Here is a 17703-nt window from a genome sequence, read left to right as displayed (position 1 = left end):
TGCTGCTAAGGTTGTTTCATATTACTTTCTTATACTACTTATGCTAACGGAGCATCTTTTTTAGCCTAAGGCTAAGTAAAGACCTGAAAGAACTACTTAAACAAATAAAGAATTTATGGTGAAGTAACTGTTTCAAAATGTGTAATGGAATGCTTCATTCCATAGTGAGCTACTTACAGTATGTACAGTATATATACAGGTATATTGTATGCCTGTGTATACAATATATGTTTATATATGTTTATCATTGTGGCTTAATTTAGCACTTTGGTGGCCTATTATTGATTAATCCATTTGGCAGTAGAAAAACCAGGTGAACAGAAAGTGATGCTCAATTTTTTTGCAGAATGTCCCGTTTGTGGTACGTTTCCATGCATGTAATCATTTTCTAAACTGTTTTATTAGATTTCAATTTTTTACAAATTAAATATCATACCATTTAAGGCAGGGAGGTCCAGCTCTGATCCTTGAGGTCTGCGGTGGCTTCTGGTTTTTCTTCCTGCCACTTTCTTCAACAGGGACCAATTTCTACTGTTAATTGACTTTTATTCCCTTCATTATAATTGCCATGTTTTTAAAGACTCCATCCTCTGAATTGATTTTTTTAAATAGCAGCCAAACAAAAATGAGATGTGAAGTGAACCAACAGATGACCAGCTAACTTCCACCTATTTCCCTCCAACCAGTTTCTTAATTAGGAGATTATTCTTGTTAATTAAACCTGTTATTTACTTCCATGACATGCTGGTGCTCTCATTCTGCCACAGCAGACATTTCCAAAACAGTTGATTTTCTTTTTTCTAAAAGAACCATCAAATATTTTATGGGACTGAGCAGATCAACATTACTGAGACCTTCACCTTTCTTTATTTTTAGATATTGTATGATGCACACGTTAGCCGGTCGTGTGCTGGCCCATTTTGTGTCTCTGTCTTAAATAGCAAGACAATTACGAATGAGGGAAAGAAATTAATTAGGAGTAGAAACTGGTCACTAATTAAGAAAATGGTTAGAATGAAAACCTGCAGCCACCACACCCCTGATTTAAGATATATTCTGGACAGTTAAGATGGCCTTATCATATTTTACTTTGCAGCTTACAGTGAACAACCACTCCTGACATCTTCAGAATGTTTAGTGGCAGAAATGGAATTCGTATCTTACCATCAACTACTTGATCTGATCTTACTATCAGAACTACTTCATCATTTCCACCTTTGCTAAGTATTAGGGTTACAGTTATAGTTAGGATTAACCATAATTCTGTCATTTTACCTGATGGACTGTTGTGAAAAGCTCAGAAAAACAGCCCTGGTCACCTAAGATTCAAAATACTGGTTCAACAAGCAAACTCCTACATCCTCCATCACACTTAACTTTGCATTAAATCATAATTTAACATTTAACTCACCAAATCTCAAAATTGCCTACCTGCATGCAAGTTTAATGCAGTTGAGAGTTGTGAGGCTAACAGCTCCTCTCGTATGTTTTTGTAGCTGAGCTAATAAACTCAGCATTGACACCAGATGACTTTAGAATTGCTTCCTCTGCAGTGCATATTTTTCTAAAGACAATCAAGCTTGTTGACAGACAGCTCTACTCGAAGGACGTCTCTGGCATGTGAAGGCCTGAGGGAAGCTTTGTAACCAAATGTAACCAAAGAGTTGAAAAAAAAAAAAACCTTATTTATAAGTAGATTATAACAAAACTTGGCATTCTGTCTGTGGTCTAGAGATTTTAATATGGTTAAGATTTTATTAGTACAGCAGATCTTGATTGCTGTAATTTAAAAGAATTACATGACGTTTTGATAGCGGGACTTTATTTAACAGGAACTACTAATAAAGTTGCTTCAGATGTTTTAAAATTATCAAAACCCACTATTGACTGACAGAATTGAAGTTGTTTAAGAATAAAAAATATCCCATTGTCCAGCTCACTAACATCAGCCGATTTTTTGCTGGTTTCACTAAATTTATGGTTCACTTTGTTAAAACTCAATTTTGTGCTTGGATGAAGTTTCACAATCTGACTTCACAGAGGAATTTTTTCTTTTCCATTAATATTCAATATCACTTTTTGAAATTTTAATAGTCTTTTTTAACTCTCCAACATAATTGTGAAAAAGCAATGTGCTGAAAAAAAGCACCAAAGATTAAAGACAGGAATTTAGGCTTCAGAGCACAAAGATTGCTTTTATTTCTGTCTGCAAGTATTCATGTACCTTTCCGTCTTTGGTATGATTAAAAAATTGGTTTCTGCTGTGATTCTGTTCCTGCGGCAAGTCCGTGAAACTAAGCTGAAACTGATTCAGGTAACTATTTGTAGTAATGAAAGGCAAAGATATGGTCTATTTTTCCTCCTGAGAACATACGCTACTTAGATATTAGGATTATATGAGCATTTCCCCCTGCATTTTGTTTTGTGACGGGCTTCAGCCACTACACCAGCATCGTATCATTTTATGTGGAGATATAGATATTGGTTAATAATTCTTAAAATGGTGATGATATCATGATCCAGGTAAACATGAGAACACATGTTTTAGAATATTTTCTTGGATTTGATTTTGGAAAACATTTTGTTTTGTGGGCAGATTGCTTAATCTTTTCGGTTCACCTGTTAATTAAACATATCAGAATTTCTTAAACTATGGGTTACCACCATTGGCTCACAAATTACTGTTGTATTTAATTGTAATGATTCGCAGATGGTTTGCAAAGTTTGTAAATGCTCCAACGATTGTCCTCAATAACCCCTCCCCAACAATGGGGACTCCTTAGCTCAGATGATTGGCCACGATTAACCACACTGATGAACATCAACAAAGAAAGGGTCTCAAACATACTGAAAAGGACAAGATTGGGTGGCAGCAAAAAATAAAGTTTAAGAAACCGTGATCTAGATCATGAATTCATTCTTGAAAAACATTATATATATAGTACATATAGTACATATAGTGCACGATAACATGCGGTGAATACACTTGCCTTAAGCATTCCTAGTTTTCATCCTCTTTCTTTGTATGTTTAGCATTCATTTGTTCAGGGGTTGATGAACTTGATGCTTCCTGAGCAGCTCTTCTTTTCTCCACCCTAGCGGCAATAGCGGTATTTTCACGTTAAAACTGATTAAGTCAGTGTTTGAGTTGCAATTTCTTAGTACATTTTCTTTAATTTTTCACTTAAGCTGGCACTTAAGTCTTCAATCTGCCTCAAGAATGATTTAAGATATGAAGAGGTAGGGGAAGTGACGGTGAAAGTGATAAGGATGAGAACGGTGCCCTAATGGCCGCTGCTGAGAGCTGATTCTACAATTAAATAAAATAAAAATAAAAAGAGGAATAACCTTGGAGGTCAATAATCACCCCAAAAGCAGATAGTAGATGCCACATAGTATATGTGTACCAAATTTTAGGTCAATAGGTCAAATGGTTTGCAAGCTACAGGTGATTTAAAATCCTGGACAGAGAAACGAACAGCCACGGTAGCATATTATATACAAAGATGATTAGAAACAATAATTTTGCCTTTAAAATGCACTTTTGGAATCTGACAGAAATATTCAAACCCAAATTAATTTTGTTACTAATCTAATTTGCATGCTGTGCTGTAGAACTTAATTGAATACTGAGTTGAGTGAACCTCAGGTAGCATACTGCATATTTTACAATTGGCAGAGTAGAGATTTGATGCTGGGGAGTGATGGTTGCTGTAATATATATATATATGTTCTCATTGCAAGTCAAAATTTGTACATTTTGATGCTTGAAATTTGCTGTAATAGTTATAGATTGCAGGTTTCAAACAGAGGTTGCCATTATTAATTCCTGTTAGCACAAGTAACTGAATTACACACAATACAATGTCATGGCTCACTGACAAAAAAGCTTGATGCAAAGTGGAGTTTAGAGTTTAGGTAGTGATGAAATTATGGAGCTCAACAAAAAAAACGCTTACAAATAAATGAAAAATCATTAAGGATCAGATAAGAATCCTCATAATTGCATTTAATTTCTGGTCGCCTACCTTAATTAACTCTAAAGGAAAGAAATCAGAATTTATTTATTTTATCTTTACCTTTGGAGCAGTCGTGACCGGTAAATCCTTCGTCACAAATGCAGACACCATTGTTGCATTTCCCATTATTGCTGCAGTCATTGGGACACCTGCGCTGGCTGCAGTCATCTCCCATGAAACCTTCAAAACACTGACAAACTCCATCCACGCAGTGACCTTTATCACTGCAGTCACCCGGGCACAGCAACTCACTGCAGTCGACACCAGCATAGCCCTGGTAGCATATGCATTTGCCATCTTCACATCGGCCATTGTCAGTGCAGTCATTTGGGCAGCTGCGGGTTGAGCAGTCTTCTCCTTCCCAGCCTTCATCACAATCACATTCGCATGTCTCTCTCTTAAATGTTCCATGGTTGCTGCAAAGACTGGCAATGCCTGAAACAAAGACATGTAATGCAAGTTGTTCAAATATAACTTGTTATAAAAAGACATTCGTTCTGGTTTTAAAAAATAAATCTATGAATAAATAGTTCAAATAAAAAATAGACATCCATCTTCGGTACCCATTTTCTGCATTAGTAGAATCACGAGCAAACCATAAAATAACCACAAGTTAATGATAGGGCATACAGAAAAATATTCACATAAACTCACACTGCTAATCAAATAAACAGAATGTTTTTGGAATGAGTAAAATAATAATACCAAAAAATGTCAAGCATAGTGTATCTGTTTTCTGTACCTGTTTATTTCATGAGATTAGTCAAAACTTTCATTGATAGCCATGAGCTCAGGACAAGAATGGAATGGTGGCCTATTAAAGCACACGCAGTTATGTATTCACATAAACTCTTGTCATACTTAGGGTAAATTCCATGATTGAGATGTGTGAGAAGAAACCCATAATAGTTAGAAAAACCTTACATTGATAAGAGGAATGTGCAGATTTCACATTGACGATGATCACTGTAGGATTAGACTTTGGAGCTGCAAGTCCTAAACCCTGAGCCATTAGTTTTACATAATATAATCAGACAAATATACTGCAGTGCATGAATTCCCTTACATTTATTTGCCCAACATTAGACGTTCACTGTGAACAATATCAAATATACAGATTTTTTATGAAGCTTTGTTAATGGGTGCCCAAGCCTTTCAAAATTCCCTATGTAGTTGCATCTTTTCCAGGTTCTCAAAATCAAGCAGCTACTGAGCAAGGCAAAGTAGCATCTGGTTTGAGTCAAACACATAACAAAAGAAATTTCACAGTCCAATAAAGTTCATTTTTAAAAAACGTTTAGTGAAAATTTATAAATTAACAAAGCACAACAATTCAGAACAAAATACTAAACACGCAGAACAAAAGGCTGAAAAGGAGAAAAAGGTTTCTTCTCTGTTTCATTACAATCTTAGCTTTCTCATGTTAAACTTCAATTACATTCTGTACTTAAAAGTTGTTACTTTTCTATGGTGAACCTACATACCATTACCATACCATTTTTATTTGTTAAGCGCTTAAAAACACAGCATTACAACTGACCGAAGCGCTGAGACTTATTTCAGTTCATTCAATGCATTTGTACATTTTGAAACTGTTTGCCCACAATGCCAACTGCAAGGAAGATCATAGACTGATAAGAAATAATTGGAATATTCTATGTACAAATTACCTTGTAGGGGTAATAATAGAACCTTCCATTAAGTAGGTACTAATATAGAGACACACATTTTAACATAACCAGGAAAATACTTATATCAATTTAAAATAACCTAACTAAGTAACAAATGGCACTTCTCAAGTACTTGTTATCTGCTGCACCATAATATATACATCATTTTTGATGTTTTGCTTTCTTATGAAATTAGCTTTCAGTAAGTAGGTTTTGCTTTTGATTTCTAAATATCAAATACTATGGCCTTGCTTCTTTTTATTTCTGTTATTAATGCATCCAATTTATAAATGTCGGTTGTTTCATTCCCTGTTCATTTCACAATAGTACAAACATAAATTTCATCAATGAAAAATATTTTTCATTTCCACTTAGGTTTACTTTTTAGTATTAAAAATAGAACATACAAATAAATATTTCACTTCATGATAAAAATACATACCTCCTTTTCCTCCACCACAGCATCCTTGAGAGCACTGATCTTTTAGGGAGTTTACTTCTTCTTCTAGACGACTTAGTCTAAGCAACATGGATTTGAATGCATCTGAACTTTCACAATCACATTTGGGTGTCTGCAGCCGAATGTTATGCCTGAAGACCAAATTATTGTCTTCCAGCTGACCCTCAGGTGATGTTACCATCTCAGAGCCCTGGTCTTTGGCTGGGAGAGAGTCTAACTCCACATTGCAACTAGAAGACTTTGGCAGGTCAATTTTGTAGACATGACTAAAGGTGAGCCCATGTTCTCCTTCTCGAGATTGGGATTCGGTGATGATTAATGAGAACTGCATATACAACACTCCCAAAAGAATTAGAAGCCTGTTTTGAAACACCATTGTGGAAATCTTTGATGTCAACTAACTGTTAATAAAAATTCCATAAAAAAGGAAATAGGATCCTTCCTGAAATGAAGAAAAATAACAGAGCATTAAGAATTATACATTTGTATTCACTTATACCTAAATATGGAAAATAAAAAAGAAACTAATGAAATTATCTTAGCATTTTATTCACATGCTTTGTCCTTTGCAGGGCTCTGTGAACTACAGCCTGTCAAAACAGCATTTGGAATAAGAATGGACCCAACACTGCCTGGCACACCACAGTGGCCACACAAGAACACAGCCATGCTTGTTCCCACCAGGCCAGTTTATCATTGGTGATTAACCTAACCTTAATGTCTTTGAGCTGTGGGCAGAAATTGTGTTAGCTGGAGAAAGAGCCATCGGGACACCTAGAGAATGCGTACACTCCATTGAGACAGTATGGTTCTGCCATGCTGCTTTTTATTGGTGGTGCTTAAGACCATTTATTTTTTCTAGTAAAACAGAATTTTGACATCTCATTCAAATGATTATGCAGAATTTTATAAGACATTGATGAGGTAAAGTGCATTTAGGGGTCTGTGGCAGTGTGTGCAGTTTAAAAACAGTGCTCAGACTTAGTGGGTGTGGATATGCATGAGATAGCATAGCCATGAATCCCTGGGGTTTACTGGGGAAATTGGCCTACTGTGTTTTTATGTGCTGACGCAGTAAGTTCAGCTGGTTTCCTCAGTGACAATCTCCTGTTCAGAATGGAGAACATTCTGGGAGTCTCTGGCACTGCCCTCCACTGGTTTAAGTCCTATCTAACTGACAGGCAGGAGTTTGTTAGCCTCCATTTCAGCACCAGTCACACAAGGTGTTCCTCAGGGCTCTGTCCTTCCTCAGGGCTCTGTCCTTGGTATCTATAAGCTTCCCCTTGGCCATACTATTAATAGCTTTGGACTGGGTTGTCATTTTTATGTAGATGATACTCAGCTCTATTTCAATTTTAAAAGTGAAACTTCATCAGGGCTTTCTCAGCTCACAATTTTCCTCAGTGAAATTAAAACCTGGATGGAGCAGAACTCTTTAAAATTAAACTGCAACAAAACTGAACTCCTGCAAATTGGCAGTAAAGCACAACATAAGAAAATGAGCTCCTTTTCAGTCACCCTTAATGGTGATCTCATCAGGCATTTTTTCTAATGCAAGTCATTTTTGAGTATTCCCTTTCTTATTCCACCCATATAAACCACATTAACAACAACAACAACAACAACATTTATTTATATAGCACATTTTCATACAAAAAAGTAGCTCAAAGTGCAAAAAGTAGCTCAAAGTGCAAAAAGTAGCTCAAAGTGCTACTATTAAGAACTACCTTACTTCCACCTCCGTAACATATCCCATGTTCGCTCTTTCCTCTGTTCTTCTAATGCTGAGAAACCTGCTTTTATAACACCCCAGTCAAAATAACATTTCCAGTTAATTCAAAACTCTGCTGAAAGAGTCCTTAGGTGAACCAGCAACAGCGAGCACATCACACCCAAACATGCTTCGCCTTCACTGGCTACCTGTGTCTTAGAGGATTGAATATAACATTCTATTTGTAACCTATAAAGCTTTAAATGGCCTTGCACTGGACTACATCAGTGACTTTCTCCATCGCTGTGCTCCCGTTCACTCAATAAGGTCCTCTGATTCTGGTAATCTTGTTGTGTCCCACACTAACCTGCACTCTATGGGTGACAGGGCCTTCATCTGTATAGCACCCAGACTTTGGAATGACCTCCCGAAATTAATTAGATCAGCTGATTCCATTCTTTCCTTTAAAAAAAAAACATTTTAAAACTCATCTGTTCAGGAAGACTTTTAACTTAACCTAACATTCCGCCCCTTCTTTCAGTTTGCCTCTCTGCCCAGATACTCAGGATAATTGGTGTGTGTGTGTTACTGTATATCACAAATGATGTTATATGTTCGGGCATTTCTTGTAGTATTGAATGTAATACTATACTCTTTTATTCTATTTAATGTTTTGTATATCCTGTATTTATTTGTTTATTGTTCTGTGCAGACAATATTTGTATCTTGAGTGCCTTGAGCATGGGAAAGGCTCTATATAAATAAAATGTATTTTTATTATGAGGCATAATCATGGCACCTGCACCCACAATACTATTAAAGAGATCCTAAGAAGGTTAGGAGAAGGTCAAGAATGAAACAATCAAAGAGAAAAGAAAGACTGGAGGTAAAATCAAAAGGAAAGGAAGAAGAAGAGAAGAGACAGGATCCTGGCAGAGTGGGTGCTGTGGTGATGAGGCAAGTGTTTGGGACTGATGCCCCAAGTGTAGCACGCAGACGGTACTCACAGGGTAGGGTTGCTCCTGCAGAGTGTCCAGAGTAGCAAGAACGACCCACTGTCTCAAGAGATTCATTCAAAACCCCGGAGAGAACAGAGCAGGGCTTGCAAGATCCCCACTGAATAGCGAGGGATGGCAGCAGGGGTATGAGCCAGTTAGATGGTTGACTACTCTTGTCAGAAGGTGTCTCCTGCTGTAGAGTAGATCGCATGGCTGAGCAGCAGGGATGTGGTTTTAGATGAATGCACTGAGGCTCGTGATGATTTTTATGTACAGACCCTGACTTCTACAATATTTAACCATTGATCTTTAACTTCTGTAATGGATTATTTATTTATGAAATGCTGACGTCCTCTTCATACTGTTTATGTGAAGGATTATTTATTTCTCAATGAAAACTTCACTGCACCTTGGATTTAAACATAACTGTTTGACTTCTAAAAATAGGGTGGTTCTTCTATAAAGACTGAGAGAGTGTGCAGTCCCTTGCGGTTCATTTGAATGCGCTTGGTGGTTTTGGTCCTAGAGATTATTTGTGCTTCTGTGGATATACTGGAATTTACCACCTTCATGCTGTTTTTTACTGTTCTTTCTGGATTTCTGTTCTTGGGACTTGTTTGCCTTGGATTGCCTTTTCCTACTCTTGCTGTGCCTTTTGTACTCCTTAGAGCTTTTTGTTACAAAGAACATTTTTATAATATAAACTCTTTGATTTATGAAGATTCTTTGTTTCCCCTATGTTAAACAAGCTGACGGTTGGCAGACCCTTCCTCTTGTGGGTTTTTTTGCTATAGTTTGGGAAACATTTACATTTTTCTGTTTCTTTTTGAATGCATTTTTTAAATAAATCTTTACAATATATATGTATAAAAAAACTTTGTTTTTGTCATTGAGGTTCAGGGGTTTTATAGGTCTGAGTTTTTGGATTTCAAAGCCTTTTGCCTTTTGTTGAGGCTGTAATGCTGAGATGCCTGCATATAGATTCTTAGATAAATCTGATTTTGGTTAGTATAGGCCTCCTTTGAACCACAGGCCCACTTCTGTTCTAATCTGTCTTGCTTTGTCTATTCAAAAGGGAAGGATAATGAAGTATGCCTCCAGGCTTTATTAACTTGCTTTTATTGATTGTCTTTCTTTTAATCTCCACTAGATACCTTTAGAAGCCTTTTTATTTAAATCATTGGCTTCAGACTTGGAAAGAAAGGTGTTTTAAATAAATTACTGGTAGATGTAATTGCTAACAATAAGAAGAATAGTCAGCCATGTGCAAAATGAGATATTCTGTACTACCTGAGATGGGAAACTTATTACATTTACATTAAGTTTAACGTTCCCTAGAAACAAATGATGTCTTAGCTTTGCTTGACGAAGCACCATTTGTGTTTGTTATGGTCAATTTAAGTTTTGACAGAGCATGGAAATCTTTGGTTTTGTGTTTGTACTGTATGTGACTTGAACAGAATAACACTGTAATAGTAGAGTATTCACCGGGCAAAACAGCTTTGCATAAGTGCCAGTGGTGCTTAAGCTTGAGAACGTTCAATTTCTTTAGACAGTAGAGAAGTCTCTGATAACTAGCAAATGATTTTTTTCTCGTACAGTAATAATATTTTCAAAGTCATCCGTGTTAACCAAGCTGGACACAGTAAGTTGCTAACAAGTACAAACTGAAATGAAAGAATCTTGGTGAGTAAAAGAGACAGCCCTGTGGTGCACTGACATCAGTTTCAGGATAATGTCCTATATTTTTTGCTTTTAAGACAACTCCACAAAAGTTGAAAAAGCAAGAATGACTAATGTTAAGTGACACTTACAGTATATTTCACTAAGTTTAATTCTAAAGTATTTGGGACTTTTGTTTTTGCAATACAAAATCTTGTGTTCTTCAGTATATAAAGCTCACTGACTACAAATACAAACTGACAAATAAATGGATACATACACAAGGCTTCCTCATAGCCAATCTTGCAAGTCTTTATATCAAACAAAGGGAGCTGTTTGACAGAAGAAGCCATTCTAAAGAAACTTCTATACTCACTGCATTTTTATTTTGACATTTCTTTGTAAATGCAGTGCCTATAAAAAGTATTCACTGGATATTTTCACATTGTATTGTTGTGCCACACAGTTAATTTAATCTGTTTTTTGACACTGATCAACTGAAAAAGACTCTTTTTAATATCAAAGTGAAAACAGATCTCTACAAAATAGTCAATATTAATTACTGTAGAAAAATCAAACACAAAATAATGAATCATACAAGTATTAACCCCTTTAATATGATACTCCTAAACCAGCACTGGTGTAGCCAGCTGGTTTTAGATGTCACATAATAAGTTCAGTAGAGATCACCTGTCTGGTATTTCTGTTGTTTATAGTATAAATGCCACTGTAAGTGGAAGGTCCAGAATCATGACATAACCTACACAATGAAGACAAAAGAACACACCAAGCCACTCTGTTAAATGGTCATTGAAAAGTCAGGGGATGGAGACAAGAAAATACTGAAGTCACTGAATACAACTTAAAGTCCAGTTCAATCAGTCATTAAGAAACAGAAAGTGTACTGGACAGCTGTAAAGAGTTGCCTAGAGCTGCCCATCCACAAAGACTGAGTGATCATGCAAGAAGACAACTAGTGAGAGAGGCCACCAAGATACAACGTTAAATGACTTACAAGCTACAGTGGTTTAGATTGGATAGACTGTTCAGTCCACAACTGCACCTGCGGGATTCACCAGTCACAGCTTTATGGGGGACTGGCAAAGACAAAGCCATTGTTAAAAAAACACATACAAAATCTCGGCCAGAATTTGCCAGCAGGCACTGGAAGGCTTGTGAGGGAACGCAGTAAAACACAAGTAAATCCTGCAGGAAAACCTGAAGCAATCTTCAAGAAAACTGCACCTTGTTTTCAAGCAAGACAATGATCCCAAACATAGAGCCAAAGCTACACAGAGCTGGCTTAAGAACAACAATGTTAATGCCCTGGAGTGGCCAAGTTAGAGTTCAGATGTCAATCCAGTTGAGAAATTGTGGATGGATTTGAAAAAGACTGTTCATTCACAATTCACAAGCAACCTGACAGAGCCGGAGCAGTTTTGCCAAGAAAAAAATTGGAAAAACCTGCAGTGTCCAGATGAGCAAAAGTGGTAGAGACCTGTGTACAGACAAACTATCATGGCTGCCGAAGGACACTGACTTGAAGGGGGTGTTATTTTGTGTTTTATATTTACTGTTAATTTCAACCACTTTGAAGAGATTGTTTACATTTTGACATTCGTTTTTTTTCTGCTGATCAATGTCAAAAAAAGTCAAAATAAATCCATTGTGATTTGAATTTTGTATAACAATAAATCGTGAAAACATCCAAGGGGGAGAAAACGTTTTATAGCCACTTTCATAACCCTTTCTACGTGAGATGAACAAAACTGAATGTCCCACAAATTATTTAGTGTGTCATAAATGCATGAATTATAGTGGAATAACTCAAATAGAAAAATGTAATTTTAGCTAAAGTATATCACAGCTCTTACTTATATATCTAGAAAATGGAGATGCAGAATACATGTTATTTTAATACAACTAATATAATCTTTCATCAAAGAAATCTACATGGGCAAGGTGCAATCAAAATGTCTGTGTAGATATAAACTAAGCAGATGAGTAAACATGGATTGACTTTGATGCCATTTTGTCATTCAGAATCTCTTTCATTATAATTGATCTGACTGTAAACCATCCATCCATTATCCAACCCGCTGTATCCCAACCACAGGGTCACGGGGGTCCGCTGGAGGAAATCCCAGCCAACACAGGCCGCAAGGCAAGAAAAAACACCCCGGGCAGGGTACCAGGCCACCACAGGGCACACCCACACACTAGGGACAATTTAGGATCGCCAATACACCTAACCTGCATGTCTTTGGACTGTGGGAGGAAACCGGAGCGCCCGGAGGAAACCCACGCAGACACGGGGAGAACATGCAAACTCCACGCAGGAAGGACCTGGGAAGCGAACCCAGGTCTCCTTACTGCAAGGCAGCAGCACAACCCACTGCGCCACCCACTGTAAACCAGGCTTCTCTTGAAAAAGGTAACTGAATTGAGGAGCTTTAGCAGTAGGAATTGTCCCTAGGTGTTCAAAAATGATGAATGGTCACATAAACTTATCTTGCTCAACTGGAAGAATCCTAAATCACCTCTTTTAAGTCAGTGGATAACTGATGTTATATATTATCCGAAATTGGAAAAAATCAAGGTCTCACTTCGAGGATCTGTACAATATTTCTTCAGGATCTGGCGGGATCTAATCAATAACATTTTAGAATAAGCATTTAAATTTAGTAAGCAGATTCTCTTCCCTTTTTTTATTTATTTATTTATTTATTCTACTATTAAAGTTTTACTCTGTTAGCCTTGCTCTCTTTCTCAGGGGTGGGGGTAGATTTGTTTCGAACCTAGTTTTGTAAAACTTGACTTGCTTTGTATGGAATGCTATTTGATTTTAATAAATTCAATATCATTTTAAAAGAAAATGATGAATGGTTTTTGCACCCTGACAGTGCCCCTATGCATATACTGCTTTCTACTTGAATGAATTTTTGCGTAAAATACAATTCTGTTATCCCACACCCTACATTTTGACATGGCCTTGCCCCAAGTGATTTCCTTCCAATCTCACAAATCAAAATGAAATTGAAAAGGAGAATATCTGATGACATTCCACCCATCCATAATAATATAACTGATTAAACGGATATCAGAAAATGTCCACCATTGCCTTCCAAAACTCGACTATGGTTAGAAAGAGACTACTTTGAAAGGGCTGCTCATAACACCAGCATGTTTATAACCTTTTGTTACATTTTGCATTTGTATTTGTACTTTTACATTATAGAGACGCATATTAATTTTATGAATTTGTTTATTCTGTTTCATGTTTTTTTCTCATTTTACGTGATAGTACAAGTAAACGCTGTAGCTCTCCATGACCGTAAAATCGGATGAAGTGGCTTTAGGAAATGGATGGATAGATATTTATATCTCTGTGAGCCTAGCGTCAGCGTGAGAGCTCTCCATGTGATCATGTTTATCTTCTCCTGGGTACCCTGCAGACAGTCATTTAGGTTAGCTGGCAGTTTTGAAAACTATCCCAGTATGGAAGAACATGAGTGTGGAACCAGGTGTTCAGTGTTCCTTTCTGCCTTGTGTCCATTGCTGCTAGGATGAACTCCAGATCCTTGTGATCCTAGGAATGAACAAAGCTGATTCGGAAAAATGTATGGGTAGAAATGTATATTTCCTTGCAGGACTATAAAAGAAAGAATGAGCAGCAGATAAAGATCATGAGTGATTCGCTCAATCCATTTTTCTTACATCATGTACGAGCCCAGCTCTGATCAGTATCAGAGGTGGGTCAGGAAAGCAACTCATTGTTATTTCCTGCTCCTGTTACTTTTTAAAATTTTGTGTAAATGTGTGTTTCTCTGCTGTAATGTTTATTTCTTGAAATAAAACGAGTAAGCAAAAAAGAATCAGATTACTGGAGTTGCAGCATTTGGAGTGCCAGTATATACCCATGCTATAGTCAAATGCATAAATTCAGATTTATGTTCACAGAATGGAAAATTTCTTATTTGCATGTCTGACAAACTTGTAACACATAACCACTGCCCAGCACCATAATCAGCAAGGATAAAAGATTTATTTAACTTTGCTGTTTTTATATTTACACACACATTGCTAAAGTTAATACTGTGGTGCTCATATCTGCTCTCTCCTTTGTTTAAAACACTATGAATTAAAAGCTAAAACTACTAATTACTTGAAAAAACAATCATGACTTTTTTTGCAATGCATTGACCAGCTTCCTAAGTCATAAACACATCTATTACTTTTGTCATTACAGTATTATTTGTTAAAATATCTTGCTATTTTTACTACTGTTTATTTTGATTCAAATGCTACATTTTATTTTAAATCCTTCGGTTTGATCATCCATATGTACTGCAGTGTCTTTTGAAAGATGGCAACCAAATAACATTTGTCCAAATTTCTTTGTATGCAATACAGACTTGAATGTATGAAGAAAGAACCTCTTTGTTTTCTCTGTCAAGGATAAACAGATCAAGATTTTAAGGATGAGTAGGATTTCTGGCTTTAATTCTCTCTTAATTGCTCAAATTATTTTTGGACATATTGGACACATTTTTTCAAAGATTATTATAAATCTGCACTTAATAGAAAAGATCCAAAAGTACTTTAGGGCTTATAGAAAGCATCCACTTCTACCCATAAATTAAGCCAAATAACTTAATTAAAAGCTCAAGTAGACTGAAAAGTAAACAACACTATTACCCTCCAGGACCAAAGGAACTTATCCCAGCTTTAGACTCTTGAAAGGTCCCTAAGGGCTGACTACATTGTGTGGGTCAGGTGAGTCATCTATCATTTTTTAATAATTCACACAATTAGAGTTTTTCATATCCAGAGTGTCTGTTTTGTTAAGGTACAGTCTAAATATCAGCGTAAGGATTCTGCAATGCATTTAAAAGTCTTAGGCAACAAGTTGTCTCACCAATTGCTGCTTCTGCTTTACCTTTCCAGCCTGTTTGCCGTCCATGTGTCAGGCTGCATATTTTCCTTGTGTCTCCCACATTCAAAAGACGTGTACATTAGGAGAATTGATGGCTTTAAACCAGTACAGTGTGTCTTACTGCCCTGCAATGGCCTGATGCCAAGTTTGGGATTTGTTCTCCATACCTTGTGCTGACAGAATAGGCTCGGACTCTCCCGGACCTTGTAATAAACAGAGTTGGCTTAGAAAGTAGAAATTATTTTCCCAGCAGCTCTACCTCCCTCTCGTAGTTCAAAGACAAGCCGATAGCTTGAGTGGTAATGCTAATTTGGGAAAAAATGAGTAAGTCTGGGTGTATAAGCTTTGAGTAGGCTCTATGATGTAGTAGCATATCATGCAGAACTGGTTCCAGGCTTGTGTACCCATTGCTGGTGGAAAGCTCAAGCATTCTATGAAAACAGAATAAAAAATGATGGACTTAAAAATTGTTCCATATTTCTAACTGCTACAGTTTGCTTTTTTATATGGTCTGGCACCTTGTTCAGGTGGGCGGGATGGTGGCACAGTGGTAGTGCTGCTGGCTCGCAGTAAGGAGACCTGGATTCGCTTCCTGGGCACCTCGCTGCGTGGAGTTTGCATGTTCTTCCCGTGTCTGCGTGGGTTTCCTCCAGGTGCTCCAGTTTCCTCTCACAGTCCAAAGACATGCAGGTTAGGTGCATTGGCGATTCTAAATTGTCCCTAGTGTGGGTGTGTGTGTGCCCTGTTTTGGGCTGGTGCCCTGCCTGGGGTTTGTTCCTGTCTTGCGCCCTGTGCTGGCTGGGATTGGCTCCAGCAGACCCCCGTGACCCTGTGTTAGAATATAGCAGGTTGGATGATGACTAACTGACTGACCTTGTTCAGGTTGGGTTCCTGCCTTGCATTAGATATGGGGTGTCCGACTCCAGTTCTGGAAGGCCGCAGTCACTGTTGGTTTTCATTCTAACCCTCTTCCTAATCAATGACTGGTTTTCACTGTCAATTAACTTATTCTCCCTTCTTCTTAACAGTCCTGTTTTTAAGGATTCAGTCTTCTGAATTCTTTTTTTCATTAAATGGCAGCCAAACAGAAATGAGATGTGAAATAACCAGCTAAACTGCAGCTTCAAACTCCAATGAATTTCCTTAATGAGAAACCAATTCTTGCTGTTAATTAAAGACAGAGGGAGGTTGGGAGCATGTGCTAATAGCACGTTGCTGCACCCACCCCATGACGAGCCACCTGGATTGTGACCCGAGTGCAGCGGGTGACACCTCAGCACCACACAACATTGTGAGGTTATCTTACAGTGGCTGAAGTGCCAATCCTGCCAATTAACCCTGTTATTTAATTCCATGGCTTGTTGCTGCTATCATTCTGCCACAGCAGATATTTCCAAAACTGTTGATTTTCTGTTTTTTCAAATGTTTTGATGACCTGAGCAGATCAACCTGACACCTTCACCTTTCTTCATTTTCAGATACTGTGGTTAGCTGATCATGTGGTGGCTCGTTTTGTGTCTCATTATTGTCTGCCTGCTAATTAAGGAAAAAGAAACAACTAATAGGTTAAAACTAAGGCAAAAGAAGTTAATTAGCAGCAAAAACTGGTCACTAATTAAGAAGAGGGTTACAACGAAAGCCTGCAGCCACTGTAGCCATCCAGGACTGGAGTTGGACTCCCCTGCACTAGATGATGCTGAAATCAGCTCTGGCCAACCATGGCTTTGAATTGGGTAAGTTATTTTACAAAATGGATAGATAGATATATTGATAGATTTGCTTTATAAGGTAGACCTTCATTGGATGAATGTCCAAGTCTTTAGAGTCCTGGTGCTTCCTGTCTTGCTATATGGCTGAGAGACAAGGATGTTATCCAGTGACCTGACATGGAGACTGGACTCTTTCAGTACTGTGTCTCTTCAGAGAATCCTCGGGTACTGCTGGTTTGACAGAGTCCCAAATAAGGCACATTACCTGCATTGTGAGGGAGCATCAGTTATGCCACTGCGGCCATGTGATTCCCCGAGGATGATCCGGCTTGCAGGATTTTCATTGTTTAGGACCCGAGTGGCTGGACCAGGCCAAGGGGACACACACGTAACACCTGGCTGCGGCAGATGGAGGGTCATTTCCAGAGGGTGGGACTGGACTGCATGTCTGCCTGGAGGGTTGCAAACCAGGATCCCAAGCTGTTTCGTCATGTGGTGGGTGCGACAATGCGCTGTACCAGTGCATGCTCCCTGACCT

General features: G+C 37.7%; 1 protein-coding gene across 10 annotated transcripts in view; it reads right to left on the bottom strand.

The window, feature by feature from the left end:
* LOC114659079 (tenascin-N) overlaps positions 1–17703 on the bottom strand; it is a 145159-nt gene that overhangs the window by 108168 nt on the left and 19288 nt on the right. For all 10 annotated transcript variants that reach the window (XM_051933123.1, XM_051933124.1, XM_051933126.1 and 7 more), the window contains exons 2-3: positions 6132–6591; positions 4080–4454 (exon numbers count right to left, since the gene is read on the bottom strand). In XM_051933123.1, the coding sequence (XP_051789083.1) occupies positions 4080–4454; positions 6132–6525 (769 nt within the window). In that variant the 5' untranslated portion in view covers positions 6526–6591. The remainder of the gene's footprint in view (positions 1–4079; positions 4455–6131; positions 6592–17703) is intronic.

Source organism: Erpetoichthys calabaricus, chromosome 10 (genome assembly GCF_900747795.2).
Source record: "Erpetoichthys calabaricus chromosome 10, fErpCal1.3, whole genome shotgun sequence".
Taxonomy (NCBI): Eukaryota; Metazoa; Chordata; class Cladistia; order Polypteriformes; family Polypteridae; genus Erpetoichthys; species Erpetoichthys calabaricus.
The sequence above is the reverse complement of the archived record's forward strand: the minus strand, read 5'-3'. Positions and strand labels throughout refer to the sequence as shown.